Source organism: Anastrepha ludens, chromosome 2, assembly GCF_028408465.1.
Source record: "Anastrepha ludens isolate Willacy chromosome 2, idAnaLude1.1, whole genome shotgun sequence".
NCBI lineage: Eukaryota > Metazoa > Arthropoda > Insecta > Diptera > Tephritidae > Anastrepha > Anastrepha ludens.
In genome coordinates this window covers 154493548-154521481 of record NC_071498.1, presented here as the reverse complement: position 1 = coordinate 154521481, position 27934 = coordinate 154493548, and the positions used below count along the sequence as shown (strand labels likewise).

General features: G+C 39.6%; 2 protein-coding genes across 2 annotated transcripts; both read right to left on the bottom strand.

Moving 5' to 3' along the window:
* Window positions 1–14: 14 nt before the first annotated feature.
* Window positions 15–8001, bottom strand: LOC128860078 (uncharacterized). Its single transcript, XM_054097329.1, has 2 exons — window positions 7811–8001; window positions 15–564 (listed from the first exon to the last, which is right to left on the bottom strand). Exons 1-2 carry the CDS (start codon window positions 7980–7982, stop codon window positions 26–28), a joined length of 711 nt encoding a protein of 236 aa, XP_053953304.1. The 5' UTR covers window positions 7983–8001; the 3' UTR covers window positions 15–25.
* A 10892-nt stretch (window positions 8002–18893) lies between these two features.
* On the bottom strand, window positions 18894–27363 carry LOC128855425 (probable protein phosphatase DDB_G0279461). The gene is made up of 2 exons (XM_054090318.1): window positions 26334–27363; window positions 18894–19693 (listed from the first exon to the last, which is right to left on the bottom strand). The coding sequence occupies exons 1-2, from the start codon at window positions 27361–27363 to the stop codon at window positions 19125–19127; spliced, it is 1599 nt and encodes a 532-aa protein (XP_053946293.1). The 3' UTR covers window positions 18894–19124.
* Between the last annotated feature and the right edge of the window lie 571 nt (window positions 27364–27934).

Genomic DNA, 27934 nt, shown 5'->3' with positions numbered 1-27934 from the left:
AATCGCCTCAGCGTGGAAAAGGCTCTCACAAAAATGGTTTGCCATCCAAAGCGGCGTCGTAAGGGCGCGTATGAGGACGCGTGTTTCGATAAGTCCCGCCAACACCAACACTATCCGCCGCCACCGCTGCTGCTACCATATGTGCCATTTCCTTCGCACCGTTAACTGGTATATATTTGTGTGGCTTGTTCGCATGTTTTATAGCCAATAGTTTGTTGCTGCCACTTCCCGATAAATCATCCCAACTTCCTACGACCCCAACCCCTACATTCCCCCGTTGATAGGGTTTCGTTAAAGGTATTGGTAAATGTACAATTTCCAAATGTGTGCGCTCTTTGGCGCCACCATCGTAGCCGCCACCATCACTGGATCCCGTGAGTAGCCATTTTAGTAGTACCAGTCCGGCAGTTGCCAAAGCAATTTTACTTATCACAAATGAGGATGTTGAGAGTGCTGTCAACGTTTTCAAAATGAGCGGCAATAAGATGAACTTTACTATTAAAACACCAATCAGCAGCGGTTGCAAATACTTGAGCATTTTCCGGCGCTTGTATCTGCCGCGACCTGAGTAATTATGGATGAACGAGGAGAAGAATAAAAAAAAGCAATTTAATTATTCAGATCATTGGTTGATATACACACACATGCATGCACATATCACATACATACATTTACATCTGTAAATATTGACTTCCTTAAGTTATTACTGCGCGTTGCATGAATATATAAGTTCGTTTAAAACCACGAAGTGTGGCAAATGAGAATTAAAATTAAAATTGCTTTTCACACAGGGTTTTCTGTGCAGGAAAGCGGAAATGACAGAAGGCTGATAAATTTGTGAGGAGTAATTAAAAGCGAAATAGTTGAAGGATATTTGTGAGCACGCAGTCGGAAAGCTAAGGTATTTTGACAGGATTTTTCTACAGAAAATAAATCAGAAATGCATTTATTGCGAATTCGTTTGGCTGAAAAATTAATTAAGGCATTGCATTAAAAGAAGTGTAGGTTAAAAGTGAAGTGGGGGGAGGTGATGTTGATTTTTGCTTGAGCATAAACATTTAAAAGAACAATAAATTGTGAGTAGCTCAAAATTCGCGGTGACTTTTGATAATTTTCCCTAGCCGTGGTGCGCATTTTCTGCATATAACCAATGCATGTATTTTTTTGTACTAAAATGTAAAGGGCTATACAACTACGTACTCAATTTTTGTTTTTAGTTCCGTATAGGTTCATTAGGTTAGATGGCAAGAGTACCCCAGGTACACTACAAGTAGCACTTACGAGCCGTTTTGATACCATAATGTGGACCACTACCTGCGAGACAATTTTGGGAAAAGAAAACCATCTAAAGCCATCCAGCGCTACTGATGTAGTGGAGGGATCTAGGCTGGCGAATTTCTTCAATTCATCCCCAAAGGGCACGCTAAGGAATCCCAAGCGCCTAGCCGGCAGAGCCGGATATTTGCAGAGAAAATGTTCCACAGTCTCTTTCTCTGTGGGATCCCCACAGCTTCTGCAATGGGGGTTGTACGGAATTCCAAGCTTCTCCGCATGAGTACCGATCACCCAGTGACCAGTGAACACCGCAATGAGTTTAGAAATTGAATGGCGGGGGACTCCCATCACCTTAAGCGTTCTGTGTCTATCGTTTTGGGACCATAGTGTTTTCGAAATAGCACACGATGAGACCGACCTCCATCTGTCTTGCGCTTTTCTTAGAAAGAAATTGTGTAGTTTCCCTTTAACAACGGACAAAGGGACACCGATGTCTGAGAGGGGGACAGCTGAAACCGGTTCTGTCGTCCCCTTCCTAGCAAGTTCATCGGCAATTTCATTTAGTTCCGCATAAAACGTCTGAAATTTCGATGAAAATTTGCCAAGTTCTCATAAATTTTGAACAAAGTTTGAAACTTTCGCTTATATGGCATTTGTTGTGGAATGAACTCAAGAATGGTATGTAAAAACAAGATTGTGCCCATCAGAGAGTGCGTGACGTCACACTAGCCTAGTTGCTCTTCGAAACAAATTTAGTGTTTTTTTATATCATAGTAAAAATGCAAACTTTGTGTTTTTTGATTGTTTTAGTTTCAAGCTAACAAAACTGCAAGTTAAAAAACCAAATTTGTACATATAATTCAAAAAAGGGTAAAAAGGTACTTCTGTGAAAATTTTAGTGCTAATGAGAACTTATTGATTTTTATAAAATTTGATGTTTTGAAAGTGCAAATTTTGCTCCTTTTGAGGTTATGAAAGAATATTAGATATTCTTCTCTCAACTCTTCTTAACATTTAAAACCTTTAAAATGTAAATTTGAAAAAGCTTTTGAACTTACTGAATGCGAGAAGTGTATTCATTCAATCAGAAATATACACAAAAATAGCTGATAATATTGAAGAAGCCATAACAAGACTTTTTTGAAAAAGGAGTACCTTATCTTATGACATAACCTCGCGATATAGAAAAGGGCCATTGACTTAATAAAAGAAAATTGAGGGTGCATTTGATAATATGAACTTTCAAGCAATACAACTGACATTCTTCAATAGGGGAGCCGATCCAGCAATTGTTAAATGGTTAAGCAACGTGCTAAACCAAAGGATACTCACAGCTTCTCTTGGGCAAGTTACCCTAAGTTTACCATCGCCATTGCTCTGATCTATCCCGGCTGACGATTTGGTACAAAACCTTATCAAAAAGAGGTTGTCTGTGAAGTCGGTTTACTGACGATAGTTTAACGTGATAACGTCATAAGAAAATACTGATTGAATGGTTGCATTTTTCAAAAGAAAATTTGAATTTTATTTGTTTGATAGATATTTTGTATGGATATAGAGAATGAGTTAACATTAACATAACGTAATATACTTTAACATAACATACCATAACATAACATAACATAACATAACATAACATAACATAACATAACATAACATAACATAACATAACATAACATAACATAACATAACATAACATAACATAACATAACATATCATAACATAACATATCATAGCATAACATAACATAACATAACATAACATAACATAACATAACATAACATAACATAACATAACATAACATAACATAACATAACATAACATAACATAACATAACATAACATAACATAACATAACATAACATAACATAACATAACATAACATAACATAACATAACATAACATAACATAACATAACATAACATAACATAACATAACATAACATAACATATCATAACATAACATAACATGCTGTTCAAGCAAGGTAACGACGCATGAGCAAGATAACGACGCATTTTTTGGTGCGTGCAGCCGGCTACATAGAATTATAAGACGTTATCACGTCAAAAAATAATAATAACATTAAAACAACAGGTATTATTAACAAACTTGGTTTTATTTTAAGTTCTTCAAGTAAATCAAATTAATAATAATCAATAAGAAGGCATATGCAAATACAAATACGTGAATTTATATATGTACATATGCGCATATACATACACATATACGCTCACTTAAGTAGGAGAGAGCAAGATGTCGAACGTTGCCGTTCGTTTGCTTTGTTTGCTTTGTCGTTCGTTCCGCGCTTTCGCTTGCAGTTCATTCAAGGTAACGGCAATGAGCAAGGTAACGACACATGATCAAGGTAACGGCAATGAGCAAGGTAACACTAATGAGCAAGGTAACGACACATTTTTTCGTGCGTGCAGCCTGTTAAATCGAATTATAAGACGTTATCACGTCAAAAAAGGGTATAAAACAATAGGGTATGCAGATGACATTTCTGTAATTATTAAAGGTAACCACGAAAGGACCATAAAGAACTTAATGCAGGATGTCTTAAATATAACCTGGGAGTGGTGTAGAAAAGAGGGATTATCAATCAACCCTTCCAAAACTACTATTATCCCTTTTACCAGGAAAAGGTTTCTAAATAAACCCACCCTGGGAATAAATGGAATAGAGGTACCTCTAGAGGAAGAGGTTAAATATCTATGAATTATCTTAAATAACAACTCACTTGGGATGACCACTTCAATTCAGTAATATAAAAAAGTAAACGAAAAACCTTTGGACGACGAAACAACTCTTGGGTAAATCCTGGGGTCGGAACCCTAAAACGACCTTCTGGATCTACACCCAAATGGTAAGACCTATTGAACTATATGGGGCTTTGATATGGTGGGTTAAAACAAATCAAACTACTGCTACAACAAAACTGTGTAAACTGCAATGGCTGGCGTGCCTAAGCATAACGGGGACCATGAGAACTACCCTAACTGCTGGCACGGTAGCGCTTTTAAATTTACCACCGCTACATTTAGCAATTCAAGAGGAAGCTACTATGCAAGTACTCTCTTTTCATATGAAAGAAGAACTTAAATCAAGATCTCTTACTGAAAACCTCAATATCTCCAATAGGGTTCAACATGCAGTATTCATAACCCAGGTGAATGATCACACGGAGATTTTATTAAGAGATACTAGGTTATCTTCCCGTCTAGGGAAGAGTGGAACACTAAGCCAACACGGATAAATGATGGCTCACAAAAATGGTACAAAGATGGTTCCAAAACGCTCCAAGGAGTAGAAGCAGGAATGGTGGGGCCTAGAACACACAAATCTCTAACACTAAGTACATATACTACAATTTTTCACGCGCCATAATGGAAGCAGTGGAAATCATATCCAAAAAAGGGTTTGCGAAAGTTAAAATCAAAATACTTTCGGACAGCCAATCAGTTCTCAAAGCCTTGAATAGCTTCACATTCAAGTCAAAACGGAAGGAACGAGAAGGCAGACTTGTATGCCAAAAAATGGGCAGAAGTGCAATTCGGCTTTAACAAAAATAGTAATAGGACTATGAATAAGTTCGTGCGGTTTTTTTTCGAAATTTGAAACTTTATTGACGTAAAATGGTTACAAATTTAATATTCAAAATATTGTCCATCGCTTACTACTACTTTTTCCCATCTTTCTGGCAATTCACGGATTCCCTTTGTGAAAAATTCGGTCGGTTTTGCCGCAATCCACGAATCGATCCATTTTTTGACTTCATCGTAATTACGGAAGTGCTGGTCAGCCAGGCCATGTTGCATCGATCGGAAGAGATAGTAATCGGATGGCGCAAGGTCTGGACTATACGGCGGGTGGGGTAGGACATCCCATTTGAGCGTTTCTAAGTATGTTTTGACCACTTGTGCAACATGTGGCCGAGCATTGTCATGTTGCAAAATAACTTTGTCGTGTCTATCGGCGTATTGCGGCCGTTTTTCTCGCAGTGCTCGGCTCAAACGCATCAATTGTCGTCGGTAGACATCCCCCGTAATCGTTTCATTCGGTTTCAGTAGCTCATAATACACAACACCCAGCTGGTCCCACCAGATACACAGCATAACCTTCAGGCCATGAATATTCTGCGCCGACGTCAATGTTGAAGCATGGCCAGGGTATCCATACGTTGCCCGACGTTTTGGATTGTCGTAATGGACCCACTTTTCATCGCCAGTCACAATTCGATGCAAAAAACCCTTTCTTTTGTGCCGTTGAAGCAGTTGTTCGCATGCCATAAAACGGCGTTCAACGTCTCTTGGCTTCAATTCATACGGCACCCAATGGCCTACCTTTCGGATCATTCCCATGGCTTTTAAACGTTTGGAAATGGTTGATTGATCAACTCCCAAAGTTTTTGCAACCTCTTCTTGCGTTTGAGCCGGATCTTGATCGAGCAATTCCTCCAATTCGGTATCCATGAACTTTGGCGGCGCACCCTCGCGTTCTTCGTCTTCCAAGCCAAAATCACCACTTTTAAAGCGTGCAAACCACTTCTGGCACGTTCGCTCAGATAGAGCATGCTCACCATAAACTTCCACCAAGATACGATGACTTTCGGCTGCTTTTTTCTTCATATTAAAATAATGAAGAAGAATTCCCCGCAAAAACACATTATTTGGCACGAAATTCGACATTTTCAAGTGTGGTAAAAATATTGTTGTTTACGCTTCAAATAAAAAACTTATACTGACGTTTGTGCCTTACGACAGTAGCTCTCCAATGAATGTTTGGAAATGTGGATCGATGGAATAATAATCAAGTTACGCCATCTGTTGTAAAACCGCACGAACTTATAAATAGACCTATTATAAAACAGGAATCAGGAAAAAATGGATACAAACAAAATTCAGGGAACACTGGAACGGCACAAGCAGCCTTAATCACTCCAAAAAGTTTTTGAACTTCAAAGCCAACTGAGAAAAATCTGCGCTAACCCTAGATAAAAAGGGCCTCAGATTACTCTGTGAAGCACTTGCAGGTCACTTTGCCTGTAATAAACACTTTAACACAATAGGGTTATCTAGTACAAGATCATGCAGGATCTGCTGTGATGAAGAGGAGTCTATGGAACACTTAATCACCAACTGTGAGGCATTAGGCCACAGGAGACACAGAATCCTGGACTCGTACCTACTAGATGAGGAATACCTACAATTGCTCCCTACTAAGGAGCTGGCTGGATTCCTCGGTATACTAAATTACTAATAATTATAATTAAGTAATTAGGGGCGCACAATAGATCAATCTGGTCGCAGTGCATAAAGGCCTTAGCCTAACCCGTACAATCATTACCATTACCATTACCTTACATAGCCTCAAATACTACAAAAAGTGCTTTTCGGCCCTTTTTTAAAGCGATTCTCTTAACATAGAAGGAAGGATTTTGAAGACTCCATTTTTTCAATACAGTCTATTGTTCATATCGCACGCAGTGAGTGTTTTTTTTTAAATATAAGTGTTATGGTTATATACAATAGACTGCGTTGAAAAAAATTAATTTTTCGTACTTAAAACGAAAAGGGCCGAAAAACACTTTTTTGCTATTTTTGAGGTTATGTCACTAGATAAGGTAAAGGTCGTATCGGGTGCTTCAGTATTATCTGGTATTTTTTTTAACTATAATTGCACCTCTATGATTTTAATTTGTATTCAGACAATTCAAAGGCTTTTGAAAATTTATAAAAGGGCTCTAAATGTTGAGGATAGTTGAGAGAAGTAGTTCCATTATTCTTGCATAACCTCGAAAGGAGCAAAAAATGAGATTCGCTCATACAAAGTAGACATTTTTTTTCTAATTATACAAATTTTTTTTTTTTTTTTAACTTACCATTTTAGTAGCTTTAAATTAGGAAAAAGAAACAAACCCCAAACTCAAAAATTTTCGCATTTTGGGTATGAAAAAGCACTAAATTTATTGCAAAAAGCAAAGGGTGAACAAAATTGCACAACTTGGCTATTGTGACGGCATGCACTCTCTGATGGGCGCAATCTTGTTTCTATCATTCTTGCTGCTATGCCGATATACCAGTACTCATGAGAGTTTCCTCTTGACGGGCGTCATACCAGAAAAAAGGGGTATTCTAAAGATTCTGTTTAAAAAGTTGAACATTTTTATCACATTTTTTGAAATTTGTAAAATTTATTTGAATTTTGTACAAAGTTTGGAGCTTTGATTTATAAAGCTTTTTTTTATACAACGAGCTACATTTCAATAAAAGAGCAGCAAAATAATTCAGCAAGAAAAATATAGGAAATACTGTGGAAAATAAAGGCACTTCCAGGCCATTATGGGACCACAAATGTAAATATCATTAACCAAAAACCATGATGGAAAAAAACTTATCGGTTAAGCTCTATTTATAACAGAAAACCTTCGGATTTTTTGAACCACTCTGTGCTATTCATGCAACTTTACACAAACCCCCTCAAATCACCCCTTTTGTATCTTATTTTATTCAACAAAACTTTTAGTACAAACTCACCTTCATTAAACGCCTTTGTCAAACTCTCCAAAGGCGCCAAACCGTCATTATGAATCCCATTTAGCTTTTGAATTCCCGAACCAATTTGATGAACTGCCACCTTTGCCTTTGGTAGTGAATCGTTTTCCGAATTTTTCATCCTCACCACCGTTTGAGTTGGAACTGTAGACATAACTGCAATCACAGTAGATTTGCTCAATTGTATCGCAGACGGCAGGGGAGTTGCATAGGCAGAGGACCGCAGCAAACTATAACCGCAGGATAAACTATAAACGAACAAAAATAAACTGAACATTTTTTTGCAAGTATTTTTTCGTATGAAAAGCGCACGAAAAGTTTTAAACTGAATTTAATTTTATAACTGAAAAAGCAAAGTGAAAAAAATTGTATATACAAAAATATAACCACAATTTGCAAACCGTTGCGCACGTCGGCGCAATTCTAACTGAAAATGGAAATGCATTGGCCGTAGGTGTTGCGCCTGCAGTGCACACGGCAACTGATGCACGAGGCAGAAGTTGCAATCGCACTTGAACTTACGGTGCTCACACATGCCGAGGGGGGTGGCGTGAGTGCTGCACTTTAAAACGCTTCGTTGCGCGCTGACTATATACCGTAAAACTTTGTTCATTCAGTTTTCAGGTTGATTGTCAGAATGTGGCAGCTGGTTATTGGCTGGTAGCTCCAGGCTACTGGCTGCGTGTGAGTGGCAGTTGCTGGTGTTCGGCGCGTGTTGCTGCCACATTATGAATTGTATGTTCAGTGTAGCAACTTACATTACCTACCTATGCATATGCAGAGTCCTCCACTACTGTGCTATATTTTCAACAAGAGCAATTTTCCATAGGCATTCAAATAGAATTTGTAATTTCTGTTATTTAGGTTGTGGTTTGGTCTACGCTGCACTGATTTACTTCAATTACTAAACTTGGAGAAAAAATTTTGAATGAAAAGTGAAGCAATTGCGCTACAATTGAGTTATTGCCATCAGTATTTTGCCAACCCAGATAGTCTGAAAACGACAGACACAAAACCCCCGTTTACAAGTAGGCATTTGGCAGATGGCTGATGATTCCACGCGTCATGGAAGCCGAAGTGAAATTGAATTTCGTCCTCTGGCACGTGTTCATATCTGCTCATTCACCAACACACCATTCACCAGAAGTGGCATCAATGTCACTCACTCGCCCAATCAGTCAACAAATTCGTCAGTTAGTCAATTTCAAAAGTTTCTTTAATGAAAATTGGCTTCGTAAAGCGATTAGAGTCAGCAGCTAAGCACTTGTCTCGTCATGGAAAGTTATTAAGTGGTTTATATTGTACTTTTATGTGTGCGCGTCTATTTATTGCCTTTCCAGCTGTTGTTGTTGTTAATGTTGTTAAATTAAAATTTGAAATGATGGGTGTGGCAAATTGCCCTGTATAGAAAATTTGTGGTCTAAAAAGTGAATAAATAGGTGAACGAAAGTGGGACATTTTATGGATTGAGTAGATGCTGTTACACCTGTATACGAGTACATTTGTGTGTGTGTGTATTTACGTTTTCATATACATATTAGCATCACTTAGTGGGCGATATTGGACTTATTAGGCGATATGAAATTATATTATGATTAGATATTTCCCGTGATGCTGCCTCTAAAGTATTTTTCAATCCCATTTTTTATCTAACAAAATATTTCATACACCCCCCGAAGAATGTTGACGTACACGTCAGCAATAATAGAAGCTTATGAGCTAACCAGCCCCGTGAGGTACTAACTTTTTGACAGTTCCGCGTGGAAAGCGAGAGATAGTGAATAGCTCTTTGGGACGTACATAGGTTGGTTCACATTCAAATCTCAAGTTTTCGAAATTGAATTAAAAAATATTCCCTTAACGCGAAAAAATCCCCCAAACTCCCATGTTATACCAACGACTTACGAAAGGTTAAAAAAATCAGGTGCTTGCCCAATTTTTCTTCCAATAATTACATACTCAGCGTTAAAGAGATCATTAAATCTACTCGTAAAAAATGTCGACTTTTTGAGACTACATTAAATCGAAGAAACCGTGCAGTAATGTTCTATCTGCTATATTGATAGTAAATCTGCCAACACACCATTCAAAGTAGTCAATCTAAAGTAGCCAATCGAAGAATTTTTCCAATCTAATGGACTATGAATAAGTTCGTGCGGTTTTTTTCGAAATTTGAAACTTTATTGACGTAAAATGGTTACAAATTTAATATTCAAAATATTGTCCATCGCTTACTACTACTTTTTCCCATCTTTCTGGCAATTCACGGATTCCCTTTGTGAAAAATTCGGTCGGTTTTGCCGCAATCCACGAATCGATCCATTTTTTGACTTCATCGTAATTACGGAAGTGCTGGTCAGCCAGGCCATGTTGCATCGATCCGAAGAGATAGTAATCGGATGGCGCAAGGTCTGGACTATACGGCGGGTGGGGTAGGACATCCCATTTGAGCGTTTCTAAGTATGTTTTGACCACTTGTGCAACATGTGGCCGAGCATTGTCATGTTGCAAAATAACTTTGTCGTGTCTATCGGCGTATTGCGGCCGTTTTTCTCGCAGTGCTCGGCTCAAACGCATCAATTGTCGTCGGTAGACATCCCCCGTAATCGTTTCATTCGGTTTCAGTAGCTCATAATACACAACACCCAGCTGGTCCCACCAGATACACAGCATAACCTTCAGGCCATGAATATTCTGCGCCGACGTCGATGTTGAAGCATGACCAGGGTATCCATACGTTGCCCGACGTTTTGGATTGTCGTAATGGACCCACTTTTCATCGCCAGTCACAATTCGATGCAAAAAACCCTTTCTTTTGTGCCGTTGAAGCAGTTGTTCGCATGCCATAAAACGGCGTTCAACGTCTCTTGGCTTCAATTCATACGGCACCCAATGGCCTACCTTTCGGATCATTCCCATGGCTTTTAAACGTTTGGAAATGGTTGATTGATCATATCCCAAAGTTTTTGCAACCTCTTCTTGCGTTTGAGCCGGATCTTGATCGAGCAATTCCTCCAATTCGGTATCCATGAACTTTGGCGGCGCACCCTCGCGTTCTTCGTCTTCCAAGCCAAAATCACCACTTTTAAAGCGTGCAAACCACTTCTGGCACGTTCGCTCAGATAGAGCATGCTCACCATAAACTTCCACCAAGATACGATGACTTTCGGCTGCTTTTTTCTTCATATTAAAATAATGAAGAAGAATTCCCCGCAAAAACACATTATTTGGCACGAAATTCGACATTTTCAAGTGTGGTAAAAATATTGTTGTTTACGCTTCAAATAAAAAACTTATACTGACGTTTGTGCCTTACGACAGTAGCTCTCCAATGAATGTTTGGAAATGTGGATCGATGGAATAATAATCAAGTTACGCCATCTGTTGTAAAACCGCACGAACTTATTCATATTCCTATTAATTTAGTTCTGAATGATAGTAATTTAGATTATTGCCACCTTTTAGATCACTCTTTAAATCAACCTTCAACTCTGCATTTTGGGCATCTAAGCCTTTCAGAGTAACAGCTGCGAATGTCACAGAGAATGTGAAGATCCCGATACCCGATTGTTGACGACGGAACTGCCGTACCGCTACCCGACCATGACGAGGTGAGAAAAGCGATAACGCGCCTAAAGAACAATAAATACGCGGGCGCCGACGGACAGCCGCCTGAGCTATACATACAAACATAGCGGCGAGGAGCTGTTAAGGTGCATGCATCAGCTTCTAAGCGAAATATGGTCGGATCAAAGCTTGTCTGCCGAATGGAATTTAAGTCTGCTCTTCCTAATCCATAAGAAGGAGGACTCTGCAATCTGTGCCAATTATCGCGGGATTAGTCTTCTAGCGACCGTATTGTGTGAAAGGCTGAAGCCCACAATCAACTAACTGATAGGACGATTGGATTAATGTAGCTTTAGACCTGGAAAGTCCACCATCGACTAGATATTCACAATACGCCAAGCCTTGGAAAAAGGAGAATCAACACACACTATCTTTTAGTCGATTTCAAAGCTGTACGATAGTACGAAAAGGAGTTATGTATGGACCAATGTCTGAATTTGGTATCCCCACAAAACTAATATGGCGTTACTCAATACCAGCAGCGCCGTCAGAATTGGGAAGGACCTCTCCGAGTCGTTTGATACCGAACGAGGTTTCAGGCTGGGTAACTCGCTGTCGTGTGACTTCTTCAACCTGATGTTGGAGAGGAGCGTACGAGCCGCACAACTTAATCGCTCCGTCAGAATTTTTTATAAGAGCGTACAATTGTTGGCGTATGAAAATGACATTGACATCATCGACCTCAACATCCGTGTTATTAGTTCTACCTTTTCCATGCTGGATAAGGAGGCAAAGCGAATGGATCGGGTTGTGAACGAGGACAAAACAAAGTACCTCCAATCATCAAACAAACCGTTGGCGCACTCGCGTATCGGCACCCACGTCACTGTTGACAGTTTTGATTTCGAGGTTGTAAAAGGCTTCGTTTATTTAGAAACCAGCATTAACACCGATAAAAATGTCAGCCTGCAAATGCAACGTAGAATCTCTCTTGCAAACAAGTGCTACTTTAGACCAAGTACGTAATTGAGAGTCCACTGATGCCAATATCCGATGAGGAGTCACTTGGAGTGTTTGAGAGAAAAATTCTGCATAAGATGTTTGTACCTTTGCTCGTTGACAACGGCGAATATCGCAGGCGATGAACAATGAGCTGTATGAGCTTTACGACGATAGAGACAAAGCGCAGCGAATAAAGATCCAGTGGCTACGTTGGTTGGGTCATGTCGTCCGAAGTGATACAAACGCTCCGGTACCAGCTGGTGGTAGCAGAAGAAGAGGAGAGTCTCCTCTGCGTTGGAGAGATTAGGTGGAGAAGGACATTGCTCCACTTCGTGTGTCTAACTGGCACCGGTTAGCACGAGAAAAAAAACGACTGGCGCACTTTGATAAACTCGGCCAAAATCGCGAAATATATATATAATTGGCAAGTACACCCTTTCCTCCTATTTGTGGTGTGCGTTTTGATGTTGTTCCATGAATGTAGGGACCTACAGTTTCAAACCGACTCCGAACGGCAGATATTTTTATGAGGAGCTTTTTCATGGCAGAAATACACTCGAAGGTTTGCCATTGCCCGCCGAGGGGCGACTGCTATTAGAAAAAACTTTATCTTCAGTTTGGTCTTTCAGCGAGATTCGAACCCGCGTTCTCTCTGAACTCCGAATGGTAGTCACGCACCAAACCATTCGGCTACGGGGAAAAGGAAATTCATTATTTTCTCGGTAGTTGTCTGTAGTGGTCGATATCTCGTAAAGTATCGATCAGACATTTTAAAGTTTATCCACATTGTCAAGATGATGTGCCCACTAAAAAAAATCGTTTGCTGTTTTTTGTTTGTTCCATTCAGTTGTGAATTACAGGGTGTTCACAATGGAAACCAACACAGAGAAAATTCGATGCATTTCACATTGTTTCTTTTATAAAGGCGAAAATGCATACCAGGCCGCTGAAATTGTGAATGGTGTTTACGATACCGATTCTGTAGCAGCTAATTACGGGCAATTTTGGTTTCGCCGACTCCGTTCCGGCATTTTTGATTTTTAAGTAAATGTCGATAATGCAGGTAGAATCACAGAAATAATCGAAGTTGACTGGCATGTTAGTAGTCGTATCAGAGCCCAGGAGCTACAGATTGACCATACAAAAAAAAAACGAAAAATAATAATAATAATGTTTTTTTTTCCCCCCAAACTAATGCAGAGGTATCTGTGTATAATTGGTGTTGGCGATTTGCAAGCTGTTAAAAATTCATTCAGTTTTTATTCGTCATTGTTTTCATATCATTTTTTGTGAGCTAACATGTTTTGTATTTGGTATCACATCACTTAATCATTCGCTCCTAACCTTCGCTTCGATAACATTTTCTGTGACATTTCGTTACACCCCACTGCAATTGCATTTTATTCAAAATATTTGTCCGTTCGTTCAACCGCGACCACCCAAAATATGCTATTTCAGTGTGAGTGCCTGCCCTCCTTTGCGAATAGTTTGTGCAAAAATCATGTCAACTATTTGTTAAAGTTTTGGCACGCGAAATTGTCATGCCAGAGTTTTTATTTGTTTCATTTCATAGCTGTTCACTAATTTGTATTCAAATTTGATTGCTTTGATAGGGAAGCGAAGTTGATGAGCCAAGGCGCTGGTGTAAACGTGTAAAAGTTTTGCAGACATACAAATGAACAATTTGAAAATCATATTCGCACCTTCGTGGGCATACTTACACATGTATGTATGTTGTAATGCACATTCGTGTATATGTATGTGGACTATATTTGCCTCACAGTTGCCAATGCGCTATTTATTACGCAAACTTGGCCGTCGCCTTGCTTGCGTGATTTGTTATGTGAAATGAGGTGTACTTGTGCGCGCATACGCACTTATGCATTTAATTCGAACATACTGTAAAAGCTAGTAAGCATAACGGAAACATTGCCGTTACATAAATATTATTATAACTTTGATCATTGCGCTAGAAGCGGCATTTTAGTTTACCACACAATTCAGTTATCTTCAAATATGGATTATAGGAAAAATGAACATATTTTAAAAACTTTTTGTTTTAATATTCCTGACTATTGTAATTTGTAAGTTTTTAAAACATATTCCTATTTCTCATTTTCTCATTCACCCGATGTTTGGGTGAGGTGTCTAGAATTTTTGAGATAAAAATGGTTACAAGTGAATCATTGAAAGTATTGCCCATCGCTGGCCACTACTTTTTTCCATCTTTCTGGTAGATCTCGTATACCGTCGCAGTGAAACTGTTCATCTTTTGAGGCTATCCACGGATCAAGCCATTTTTTGATGTCTTCATATGAATGGAACTGCTGGTCTGCTGGTCAGCTAGACCAAGTGCCATCGATCGGAACAGGTGATAATCGGTCGGCGCAATAGCTGGAGAATATGGCGGGTGGGGTAGGATTCCCATTTCATTTGGGCTGCTGTAATGAATCCATTTTTCACCACTCGTCACGTTGCGATGAAAAAAACCCTTCCTTTTTTGCCGCTGGAGCAGTTGTTCACAGGCGAAAAAACGACGTTCAACATCCCTTGGTTTTAACACATAAGGAACCCAAGTCCCCTGCTTCTTCCCAAAACATGCAATCGCTTGGAAACGGATTGGCGGGTAACTCTTAATAGTGAAGCAAGCTCTTCTTGGGTTTGACATGCATTCTCATTGAGCAATGCCTCCAATTCAGCGTCTTCGGAGGTTTTTGGCCTTCCTTCACGCGGACGCTCGTCAACATTAAAATCACCGTCTTTGAAGCGACGGAATCAACCTAGGCACATTGTTTCACTTAAAGCAGCATCTCCATAAACTTTTTGTAGCTCTCGATGCGCTTCAGCCGCCGTTTTTTTCGAATGAAAGAGGACAATCAACACTTCCCGCAAATGACGATTATTCGGCACAAAATCAGACATTTTCACAAAATCAAAAGTATATAATACCAAAACAAAATCACTAATGTGCCGAATCAGTTTGTTTACCATATGTCTAGGCTTGGTTTATGACGTTTAGATTATGTTAGAATCGACTAGTACACACTGCTGGCGACATCTATTGACAAACAGCGGGAACTTAGTTGCGCACCTTATATTTTTTAAAGAAATATTCGTATACACGTCCTTACTTCTGCCAGAAGTTCTGTTAAAAGTTAGGTCCGTTATAGATATGACGTTATAGATTTTAATGACGGTAGTTATATTCAATCATGTACAATATATAATTATCATAAAAAAATCGAAATGGTCACCATCACCACCAAGTCTTCATACGATTGGGTCATTCAGGTATTGCAGCAGGAAGATTGTTTGTGACTCTCCAACATTCTATGAAGTCTTCTACAGGCCCTGTTCGCCAATTCTGACCACAAACTGTAGTCCAATGGATTCAGATCTGGACTTCCAGACAGCCAACTTCTGCGGCCATGAACCCTGGAATATTATTTTTTTTAGCCACTGGTTGTTTTTATTTGCCTTATGGGCTTGAGCGGAATTTTGCTCGAAGATCCAACGCTCTCATTGAAGAAAGTACTGCTTAACTGCTTCACCACGCCTTCTAAGATATCCTCTTGGTACACTTTTGCCCCAGTCTTAACCCCTTTTTCGCAGAAATTAAGAGATGTAACGCCTTTACAAAACACTGCCCAGCAAACCATTACGACGGCCGGATGGTGGCCACGCTGAATCCTTGGAACAACAGGCAACAGCAACAATCCTTGCGTCTTTAGAAGTTTTAGCATAGATTTTGTCGTTTTGCTTATTAAAAACTTTTTCAAGAGTGAATGTTTGCTCGTCTGTGAAAAGAATATTTGCATGGCCGTTGACCGCGCGCCACCGAAGAAGGTGTCTGCATCTGTCGGGTCTAATTTGCTTTCTTCTTTTCAAGCGCAAGATAACCTGTTGAGCGACGGAAGGCTTTTATGTGGAGCTCATACATTCATTTTGCTGGACATGATTTTCTGCTTACTAAGGGGATTTCTGTGAATCCTTTCTCGAACGGATTTTATGGCTGCTCTGGTTCGAACCACGCGAGAACGACCACTTCTTTTTCTGTCTGTCACTTCAGACGTTTGGGAAAAACGATTCGTCCCTCTTTAGCTCCCCACTCCATTGTAACAAGCGAAAATAATTTATGAGTAAAACCAAAGCAAAATAACGGGATTTTTTTCTTCAAATTTGTTTTCGCCGTATACTTTGTAAAAATTTTCACAGAATTTATAGAAAGAATTCCGCGATACAAAAATCGATTAATTCCTCATTGATTGGCATTTAGCTTTAGATAAAGTACCAAGTTTAAAAACTGGTTGGTCCGTGGTTCAAAGTCCACTATAAAACTTTAAATAACAGAAAAAAGGTTTTTCTAATATTTAATATTGGCCATTATGAATAGTCCCTATCTTTCTTTTACCTCTACAGCTGCTACGCCTTTCTCGTTAGGCGAGGCTCCGAACAGGCAGGCAACAATACACTGGGGGGGATTTTTACGTCTCAGGACCCAAACCCAGCGTACAATCAGCTATCCTGGGATGCTTTGCCTACTCACGTTGGCTCGCTACCGGACGGGTGTTCGGAAGCTACTCAGAGGATACTTGGGATAATGCCGAGGGTTGTGAGCTGCTTGAACTATATGTAGGAGAATAGTCCTGGCCACTCTCAAGTAAATGGCGATCAATAACTTTCCCCGCTTGTGAGGACTTCTACATATGGAACCATCTTTCCAACAATACACTTCAGGTATCCAAATTAATCCACCTAATGTTAGTAGCTGGTCTATAGTAGCCCTTTCCAAAATTTGTGAAATAAGGAAACCAAAAGGCGTTTATAAGTTTTGTCTCGATTTTTTAAGATTTGTCTCAGACCCTTTCCTCATACACCTGCCTGCTTTATCTTTTCCTGAAAATCATATTGTCCAGGACAAATTGACTCTATACTTTCATAGAGAAAGCAGGAATTTTCTATATTCTCGACCAGATTTCAAGTTAATCATCACCATTCCAAGGACCCTCAGCGTAACCCGGTTGTCTATCAAGAAATGGAGTTTGAAAAGAGCGCTATGAATTATATTGAAGGGATTTGTCGGTCAGTGTATGGAGGCCGGCTTTAGATAAGAAATAATAAAAAAAACTATGGAACATGTACAAAGGATGACCAGTCTTTGCATCTGCGTTGCAAACCTCCGAGTGTATTTCTGCCATGAAAAAGCTCCTCATAAAAATATCTGTCGTTCGGAGTCGGCTTGAAACAGTAGGTCCCTCCATTTGTGGAACAACATCAAGACGCACACCACAAATAGGAGGAGGAGCTCGGCCAAACACCTAACAGAAGTGTAAGCACCAATCATTTTTTTTTTGTTTTTTATTCCTGGACCAAGGACATTGACTTAAATAAATCCTTCACTACGGCGTTAGGATGGGATAACGGACTTATTGTTAGAGAAAATTATATAAACATCTATACAGATGGCTCAAAAGTCGATAACAAAGTAGGTGGAGGGGTTTACTCCGATAAACTTGGAGTTAGCCAATCATTTCGCCTACCTGATCATTGCAGTGCATTAAAGCTGTGGAAAGAGGATAGATAGTCAAGGAGGGAAGGAGAAAAGTATCAGAGAAAGAAATAGGAAAGAATAGAGACAGAGACAGAGATAGAGATAGTTAGTCCTGTGAGAATTTTCCAGATTCTTTGGCAAATCTGTAAATATCCTACAGTTTTAGAGAACGAATATTACTCATTCTCACGACATCGGAACCCAAAACCCGTAGCCGTGCTCTAGCAAAGGCAAAACACTCACAGAGAAAGTGCTCAGTGCTATCCGCTTCCTCTAGGCACGATAGGCACATTGGGTCCTCAATGATTCCAATGGTGATCATATGCTGACCCCATGGGCTGTGTCCTGTAAAGGAACCCATAGTGTAAGGATAAGTTCCAGTGGTATCGCAATGGATCTACAACAGCTTTAAGTGTGTCATTACGGCAGCCACCCAAACTACCGACATACCTATCTACCTTTACCTCTAAAAGAACATCCGTTCTGTATTCGAAACTCTTCTTATAACTGGATAAAAAGATTTTTTTTTTTTCACTAGACTGCATTACTCTTCGAGCACTAAAATGACCGTCACTTTCTACCGTAGCGCGCACATGAAAATAAGCCCAATGCGGCTGCACAGCATTGCTCGAGTTTTATGCAAGTAGATATGTATATGCAAGTACGTACATATGTATGTATTTGTTTATTGAAGACATGTTCCAAGCGTTTGGCAACTTTTGTTATGACGGTAATTGACGTAAATTAGCGGCGTTAAGGTGAGTAGTTGTTGTATCCGGTTTGGCATGCAGTCCAGTGCAGCAGTTGCATGCATAAGCAGCAATAAAAAAATTTAAAAAAAATGCAAATCCTGTACAAAAAAGTATCTTACAAGTAAAAAGAAGTAAAAAAAAGACATAGCAATTTGTTTATTGTTTTATAACTTAACATAAAACATGGCGTTAACATTTTATTTATTCATGTGTGTATGCATGTGTGTGTGTGCGTATGTAGTAATCAACATTTCCTAAATTACAAAATCGCAAATGTCGAGTTGTGCAATTTTTTTTACTTTTACCCACTTATTAAGTTGGAAAGAGCCGACCGTGGATGTGAACCCAAAAACGCGATTAATTAATCGCTTGTCTGCGCTCATCGCCCCGATTAACCTCAAATTTGTTACCAAGCTGTGCATATTCACCAATCTTTCTTGATTATAATCGATTTGTTGGCGTTGCCGCCACTCTTTAAACTCATCACTGTCAAAAAGAGCGCGAAGAAGAAGCCGGCCAGGCCGGTACTGCCGACAAGCAGCGTTAGGCCACCAATTAACAACGGCACTAATGCCATGAATTTCAACTTATATGCCAACAACAATGGCAATATTAATTTTTTTAGTTTCTTTTTCCACTTTTTCCCGCGTCCAATGACCAACGCAGCCGATGTTAATGATTTTGCTATGACTTTGGCTGTGGCGGTGGCTGATGCTGGATTTTTTGTAGTAAGTCTTGTTGTAGTTGTTGTTGGTGATACTGTAACCGCAAAAGCAGCTGTTCGAGATAGTTGCATGACTGAATGTGCAGTGCCTGCTTTAACGGTGGGTGCGCTCCGCCGACCTTGAACTTCAGCCGCCAGCAGCTGTGCGGTTGTGTCACCAGCCGGAATGGTTGTGTCTGGATTTGTTGCGTGCACTGTTGTTGCGGATGCTGCCTGCCCGAAAGTTTCGCCGCCATCGGCGATACTGTGGCTGCTGCTGTTTGCTAAGCCTGCTAATATAGTTAAAAAGTTGAGTTTGAGAAAAGTTTTAAATTAGTAACCAACTGTTATGATGTTGCGGGGTAGGTTTAATTAAATATGCATAGTATTAGTTTAGCAGTTAATTAGTCAAGGCAGTTAACTACTGTGGATTAAATGACTTGAATGTGGAGTAAGCGAAATTAGAATGGGTTGCATGCGGGTGTAGTGCCAAGTTCTGTCAGTAATGTAAATATGTTGGGACAGATGGCTGCCCTAACCGAATGCGCCTGAATGGCGTGACTGTCAATCGGTAGGCCACGGATTCGAGATCTACTGTGAACACGAAGCATTTAATGACAGAATATTTCTTATTTTTCTCATAAGAAACTTTATCATAAGTCTCTTCATTGGTTCAACTGTTAGCGATTGGAGGAAAAGTGCGACTAAACACCAGACAAAGGATGTACGCTCCAGTTATGATACATATTTAGTGGACTTATGCATGGCATGGAAGTCGGTAATTGGTGTGACCTGGGTTTGATACCCACTGCAGACATGAAACACCAAAGAGGTCATACTCTGCTAAGCGAATCCAAAGCTTTGTCTCGAAAGAGGTTATCATAAGACAATTGTGCATCCAAGGATCAAATTAAAACAAAACAAAAAATACAAGGTTTGGAAAATAAATATCGAGAGTGATATTACTATAGAGATGCAGTCTGTGTCAGAAGAAGGGAACCAATTTTTTTTCTTGTAGCTTCAAGATATACTTCGTTCTGATTTTTGCTGCAACTTTTTAGGCGGGACTCTTCTTTGCGACTACGCCAAGGATTATCAGTTCTTCATCGGTTGGCGACTGAAGGAGGCGAAAATATCCTACCGTCCCATATCATCAAAACCACAGCTTTCAGAAAAACACATTGAAAAACAACAAAATAAGAAAATGGCGTCACAGTATTGGACAGGCCTTCCCAGTCCCCAGACGCCAACCCCATTGAAAATATGTGGGGAACTATGAAAACGCCTCTTGCCGGATGGCCAGTCCATGATTTAAAGCAACTCGTGCGTCAAATTCGCAAAATCTAGACCTGTTTGTCGACGAGCTACGCAGAAAAGCTGATTCAAAGCCTGAAGAAGATGCCAGGCTATACTCGACAATGATGGAGATTACACGGCTTATCGAGTAATTGTGACTCGTAGTTTTATACATACTTTCATGAAAAAAAAAAAAATTTAAATATATATCTTTTATACGTCATGAATAATCGCTGTTCCTTTTTTCAGACACAGACTGTACCTATGCTCCTAGACATCTACGTGTGCACCAATCGCTTGCAAAAAAGATTGCGCAGTGTGCAACCTTATTCTCTGAATGTATTGTTTTTTCGCTTCGGCAAATAAATCGGTCTTCGTTCGGATTAGTGTTTATTTTAATTTTTCCAAAATTTTTCCAAATTGTTCACTATAACAATAAATCCACGTTATGTGCCGGATCATACCGCATTGCTTCTTATGAGGCTTTTAGTGAATTTCACCATTCTAGAGTCTCTTTTGTGGAATCTTGCGCTGTGTAGCTTTTATTTTGGCTCTTAAGAGGGAATCTATATTAAAACGAAGAATATTTGAATTCGTTGAAGCTGTGAAAGAAGAAGCGACACGAATGGATCGGAGCTGAATTGGTTATTTTTTGGGTTTCTTTGCTTTTTCATAACCCAAACTTTCCATCATCATCCACACCACATCTCTATCCTCTCTATCATTTATTTCTAAATGAATGGTGTTACACTTCTGCAGCGTCTTTCAGGCTGAGTTAATAGCTTTAAAGGAGACTTTTTGTGGGTCAGGAACTCGTCTGTTGCAGCACAACCTATACATATTTACGCGGACAGTCAAGCTGTCTTAAAATCTATACAGTGCAATAATACTTCTTCGATAGTAGTAAGTGAATGTAGAGCTATTCTTGATGAGCTGGCTAAGCGGTGCCCTACGAACGGTGTCTGTGTTCCTGGACACAGAGATATCTCTGAAAATAGTATCGTGTATAAGCTGGCTAATAGGGAACTGATCTTAGATTAGTCAATTCTGTCCAATATGTGAGCCTTCCTTTATCCTACCATTGTATAAGAAGTAGTAGGTTGACCATGGAACTCACTTCTGAGCTAACTAGACAAGTTAAACCTACAAGAAATGAACGCAGAGCTAGATCTCTCATCAGCTTAGATCGGCCTTCCATTAGTATGGTGGTTGGTATCATCACCGGGCACTGCATATGGGAACTTATGGGGTTTCGCTGAAATTACTTCTGTGCCGCAGCTGCAGAAGCGAGAGAGAGGTTGGGAGCGTTAAACACTTTCTCTGCCACTATCCCGTCTCGTCAGAACGCGATATTGCTGTCTAAACTTTTACTTCTTTGGATGTCTAGCAGAGTTGGAATTGGTAGCCATCCACAGTATTTTATCGTTTGTTTGAGAGGCGAAGGTTTTCCATCACATTGGCAATTAGCGGGGCAACTTGAGTCCAAACTAGTGGTATTAAAATAGGCCTTTAGGTTTAAGTGGTCCCCCTCTGCGCTCTTATGGAGAGTGGCAACCACCGTAAATTAACCTTACTAAATTAAGGTACTACTCTTGTTGTTTCACGATGCGCTCGGGAGGAAATCAGTCTATTGCTAACTCAATCAACTTCCGATCTTTCCAATTTTATCAAGGAAAAAAAATCCATAATTAAAAGAAACAGTTTTTAGTTCAAAGGCAAGAAAGTAAGCACTCAATTTCCAATTAAATCTTACCGCCTCTACTTTTAGATTACAATATTTGAAAATAAATCCTTCCTAACTCTCACATCGCATATCTACAAAGCTTCACAAATAAATGCCTTCGGATTTATGTAAAGTTATTTGGCCGAACACTATCCGAAATACGGACTTGTGACAGATCACCGAGCGAGATCCAAACCAAAAGGTGATAAGAGGTTATAAATGGAGATGGATCGGGCACACTCTCTGAAAGGACAGGGAAAGCATTAGTAGAACAGCATTGGAATGGAATACACAAGGACACTGAGGACCCGGTCGTCCACGAAATACTTGAAGGCGTTCTAGCCATCCCAAATTTGGGATGTAGTAAAGAGAGCGGCAATTAATAGAATAGTATTTAAATGTTTTGTTGAATCCCTATGTTCCCAACTGAAATAATGAAGGAATAAAAAAAAACTGTCATATCAAATCTACAAAGAGTTTAATTTTCTTGGGGAGGTCTTCTTATTCATCTTAATAGGCGCGATAACCGCTTTAGCTATTTTAGCCGAGTTTGAAATAGTGCGCCAGTCGTTTCTTTCTCGTGCTAGTCGGGGCCAGTGGGATATATCAGCTGAAGCCAATCCCTTCGCAACCAGATTTTGCTAACGTAAAGGAGGAATTCCTCTTTCTCTGCTACCACCTGTAGGTACTGCATCACATACTTTCTTAGCTGGAGCATTTGTGTCCATTTGGACGACATGACCTGGCACTTTTCTAGATATTCACTCACAATTATTTTGCTTAAACTGTAATGACTTCTGAAGCCGTTGAGATTTAATATTGTAAAATTTACTAATTAAAGGGTAATTTTTATCTTTTGGCTTCTATAGGTCAATCAAAAAAGGTTTGGCAATGTTGGAGAAAATTTTTACAATTAAAAAGTAGAACCTTTTAAAAAATTCGTGTGAAGAAAATTATGAAGATAATCAAACCGAAAAATTTTTTTGCTTATTACCTCTTCAATAATACTTCATTTATGTATATAAATCGGATCAGAAAATTTTGGCTTACATATGATTTTAGTGGCCGAGGCTTTGTACATGTTTTCATTGGGCGGAGCTTTTTAAGTGACGGGTCCCAAACCCAGCGCACAACCAGCTATCCTGGGATGCTTCGCCTTCTCACGTAAGCTTACTCCCGAACGAGTGTTCGGAAGCTACCTCTTGTTAAGGACTTTTTTGATTTTAGCCGCCATCATAACTTCTGGAAATTTTTTTTTTTTTTTTTTAATTTTTTAAGCCCGTTTTCATCAGTCTGCATATATTTAGAGCATTAAGCAAAATCGAATTCGATATTGCAGGAAATCGCCACTTTCTGTTGTATTTAATATGGAGTGGTTGTACCGGATGTTCATTTGAACGGTATTAGAACTATCGATATCGATATTTGACCTTTCAATGACAAACGGATAACGAATTCTGATTCAGCAGCCTCAAAAACGTATATGTCAATTTTGTTTTTAATTTTTACTTTGAAAATTCGAAGATTGTCCTGAAAAAAAAAATAGTTTTCAAGTACTATGTCGGTATTTAGGGGATAATTTCACCCATTAAGGGCGGTTGGAAATTTGCGTACTTCCTGTGTATTACCGTTGATTAGAACTATAATAAAAAAAGTCCCAAACCGAATTTGAACTCAAATAATTTCTGGTTTTTTAAGTTTTTCTGAATTTTTCATAAAAATACCTCTTTGTTTGGGGTGTTTTAATATTAAAAAATAATTGAATTTCGGGCACAGATAATCTCTTCTGAAACCATTTACTACCATTTTAAGAAAAAATAAATATAAAAAAATTGGCCAAAATTGTCTACTCTAGAATTTTTCAAGAAAATGTGTCGAAAAATTCCCATTGTGTTGCGCCATCATCTTTCGAAATGAGGAATGGCTGTTGCGGTGAATGGCGAGCGCTATCGAGCCATGCTGACTTAATTTTTGGAAACAGCTAAACCTCGAAGCATCCACGACATTTGGTTCCAGCAAGACGTTGCAGCTTGCCATACTCGTTCAGCGCGCTTCACAATCGATTTATTGCAATATCCAAGTCACCATTCATGCAATACGGCCGGGTTTATTGGAAAAAGTAGTCAAAAATTGGACTGATCGAAAGGAACATGTAACACGTAGCCACGACGGGCGAATTGCAAAAATTAATCAGCTAAACATTAATCAGCTACTTATAGTACCATCAAGATGGCCCAACTTGCCATAAAAAACCACATAACTCGTAGCCACAGCGGATATATGCTGAATATCATATTCAAAAAAAAATGCCATGCAATTATTTACCAGATTATAATATAAAAAAATTACTTACAAAAGTTTTAGTTTGTAGTATCATACCAAGATCTCTAGCTCTTAAAAATACCCGATATATACAAGTAAATATGAGTATGTGTATCAAATCAATATAAAATACATTCTGTCAAAAAAAAAACATCATTTAAAAAGCGTGCGTTACACATTCAAGCATGTCTAAATATTTTTTTACTGGAATGTTGGCGCAACTTTTCCACAACCATTTGTTGAACAACATCAAGACGCACACCACAAATAGGAGGAGGAACTCGGCCAAACACCCAACCCATATATATATATGATGTTGGTGCAACGGTCCACTATAGTTTCGCAGAGTTTGCCAGAGTTTCTGTCAATCAGCTTGTTCTTGGCATTTAATTATATTAGTCAACCGCAGATGTGCCCTGTGATTTTCACTATAGATAAAAATATCGAACAAAGAATTTGTCTTAAATTCTGTGTTTTGAACAGGATTTCGTGTGGAGAATCGTCGAAAATGTCGCAGAAAGTCCATGGCGAGTGTGCTTTATCAAAAACACGGGTCTACGAGTGGGAGAGGCTTTTGCAGAGGGCCGAGAAGTCGCGGAAGATTTGCCCCGATCTGGTCGCTCATCAACGGATGAAAACGTCGACAAAGTCAAGGAAATGGTGCTGGAAAACCGTCATTTTAGTTTGAGGGAGGTAGCTCGTGACCTTAGCTAGTCCCATGAATCAATTGGCAACATTTTACACCATCAATTGGGCATGAGACGCGTGGCTGCTCGACTCGTTCCAAAAGAGTTGAATTTCTTTCAAAAAATGCATCGCAAGAAGGTGGCTGAAGACAAGCTTGAGCAAGTGAATTCGGACCCAACGTTTATCCAGCGCTTCTTAACAGGTGATGAAACGTGAGAAATATGAGTTTGCCATACAAACCAGTCAACAGGCGGCTGAATAGCGCTATACACATGACCGTCAAAGTCAGTCAAAAGTGAAAGTCGTGCTACTCGTTTTCTTTGATTAGCCTGGTGCTGTGCACTCGGAATTCATTCCAAATTATTCTACCGTAAATAAAGAATACTATTTGGAAGTTATGCGACATTTGAAAGAGAATTTGCGTCAGAAACGGCCCAATTTGTGGAAAGAAAACTCATGAATCTTGCACCATGAGAACGCACCGTCTCACAAGGCTCATATTGTGAACTCTTTAAGAGCAAAAGCTCCACAAATATCATCGAATAACCACCGTATTCAACGGATTTAGCCCCCTTACTTAAATTGCCACTCCGCGGACGCCGCTTTGAGTCGATAGAGGCCGTTAAGGAGAATTCGCTGAAGGAGCTGAAGAAGATCTCTTCAAACGTGTTTAAAAGGTACTTTGATGACTGGACTAATCGTTGGCTTTTGACGTTGGTGTATTGCTTAAAATGGATCCTATTTTGAAGGCGACAAAATACATGTTGATGATTAAACAATTATTTTGCGTTGTATTGAATTAATTCCCGGTACTTTTTTGACGAAATGTATGCCTTTCTATGTCTTGTTACTTAATTGTCACACCTCGTATGTATTCAATTCTGTGCATTTGAAAGAATTACCTGGCTCATTTTCCTCGCTGATGATTTGCTTCCAGATATCACAAAATTGCTTTATTTTGTCCAAAACCCTTGCCAATGGCTTGACTACTTCGTCAAGCTGTGCCTCCTCCACACTGCCTATCTCCGCCCTCTCGTCATCATCATCATCAGCATCAACATCAACAAGATTTTCATTACTGTTATCGTTGTTATTGCCATCGCCACTGTTATACCGGTAGCTGTCGTGTGCAATATCCTTCCAGTCAAACAATCCCGGGAATTGTGGTTGTGAAACAATATTGCTGGCATTGTTTGCGTTGCTTTGTGCGATATTTGCATTCTTGCTGTCCTGATTATGTTCACTCTGATTTTTGTTGTTGTCATCGTTGTTGTGATTATTGCTTTTGGTGTTGACATACCCGGCATGATTGTCGGCTTTATTGACAGCTCTGTCGGTGTTGACGTTGACGCGCAGTACACGCCTATGGTCCTGCTCGTCTACAGCCATCAGCTGGCGGCGCTGATTGTTGAACGCCAAAGCATAAGGTTCGACAATGCGCACATCCTGTGCCGGCGAACGGTAATTTCCGCTGTTGCTATTATTGTAAGCGTAATACCTTACCGGAAGTTTCTGCTGTTGTTGTTGTTTTTGTTTAATATGTGCAGCATAGTTGTTGCGCGTTAGACTGTGCGCTGTTTGCTCTCGCCCAGCCCTTGCTTCTGTCTCTGTAAAGCGCTGCTGTGGTTGATTAGCCATATCAGCGCCTGTTGCTGCAGAATCGGCAGCAACCGCAGCTTTGGCAGTTGCCTGGAGGATAAACCAATTGTTGTGCGTTAGTGTGGGCGGCCATGCTACCTGCTCGCTTGCGTATGCTGTCCCTGCGGTTAGCTGAGTGCCGGCTGGCAATAAGCCGGCAGAGGTGGAGTAGGAGGGAGTGTAGGTTGCAGCAGTTGACGCCTTGGTGATGGATTTAATTTTATTGTAGTGTGAATTCGCTTGGGCCTGCAAGCAGATGTGTGATGCAAGCCAAATAAACGTAAGCAGCAACATATTGCACATTTGTTTTTTTTTTTTGTTCTATTCTTATTTTATTTCTAAGCTAAATTAATTATGAAGTAACACACACTGAACTAAATTAATTGCTTTTTTCTACACTCTCGCGTTTTCACTAACCGTTGCAGTTGTTTGACAATTTACACCGACGCAGTTCATCATCGCTCGTTCAGAGTTGTTTCGCAATTAAACCAAGCTGGCGGTTTGCTCGACATTTTATCAACTTGCCGCCACATGCCCTGAAGATGCTTTTCATTTTATTACATTTATAATTAAGTTTGTGTTGTTTGTTGTTGGCAAGTCGGTTTGGTTGACTTCTATTCGAATGTTGCGGTGAGTGCTGGTCATCACCAACTATATCGCACAGTGAGAAATGAAAACAAAAATAGAAATTCATGAAATTATATACTAAATAAAGGAAATTCACTTTTAACTTAAAACCTCTTAAAAAATAACATCAACACTTTGACTATAAAGAGAAAGGCTTCAGGGTTCGAACAAACTGAAGATGCGTATCAAAATAAACATTGCCACTCACCGCCCAGCCGCAACGCACCGCAGCGCACAA

Coding starts and splice junctions, on each gene's coding strand:
- LOC128860078 (XM_054097329.1), bottom strand. CDS start 7,982: ATGTCTACAGTTCCAACTCAAACGGTGGTGAGGATGAAAAATTCGGAA. Junction 565..7,810: donor GACAAAGGCGTTTAATGAAG/GTGAGTTTGTAC, acceptor ATAATTACTCAG/GTCGCGGCAGATACAAGCGC.
- LOC128855425 (XM_054090318.1), bottom strand. CDS start 27,363: ATGTTGCTGCTTACGTTTATTTGGCTTGCATCACACATCTGCTTGCAG. Junction 19,694..26,333: donor CAGCGAGGAAAATGAGCCAG/GTAATTCTTTCA, acceptor CTATATTAGCAG/GCTTAGCAAACAGCAGCAGC.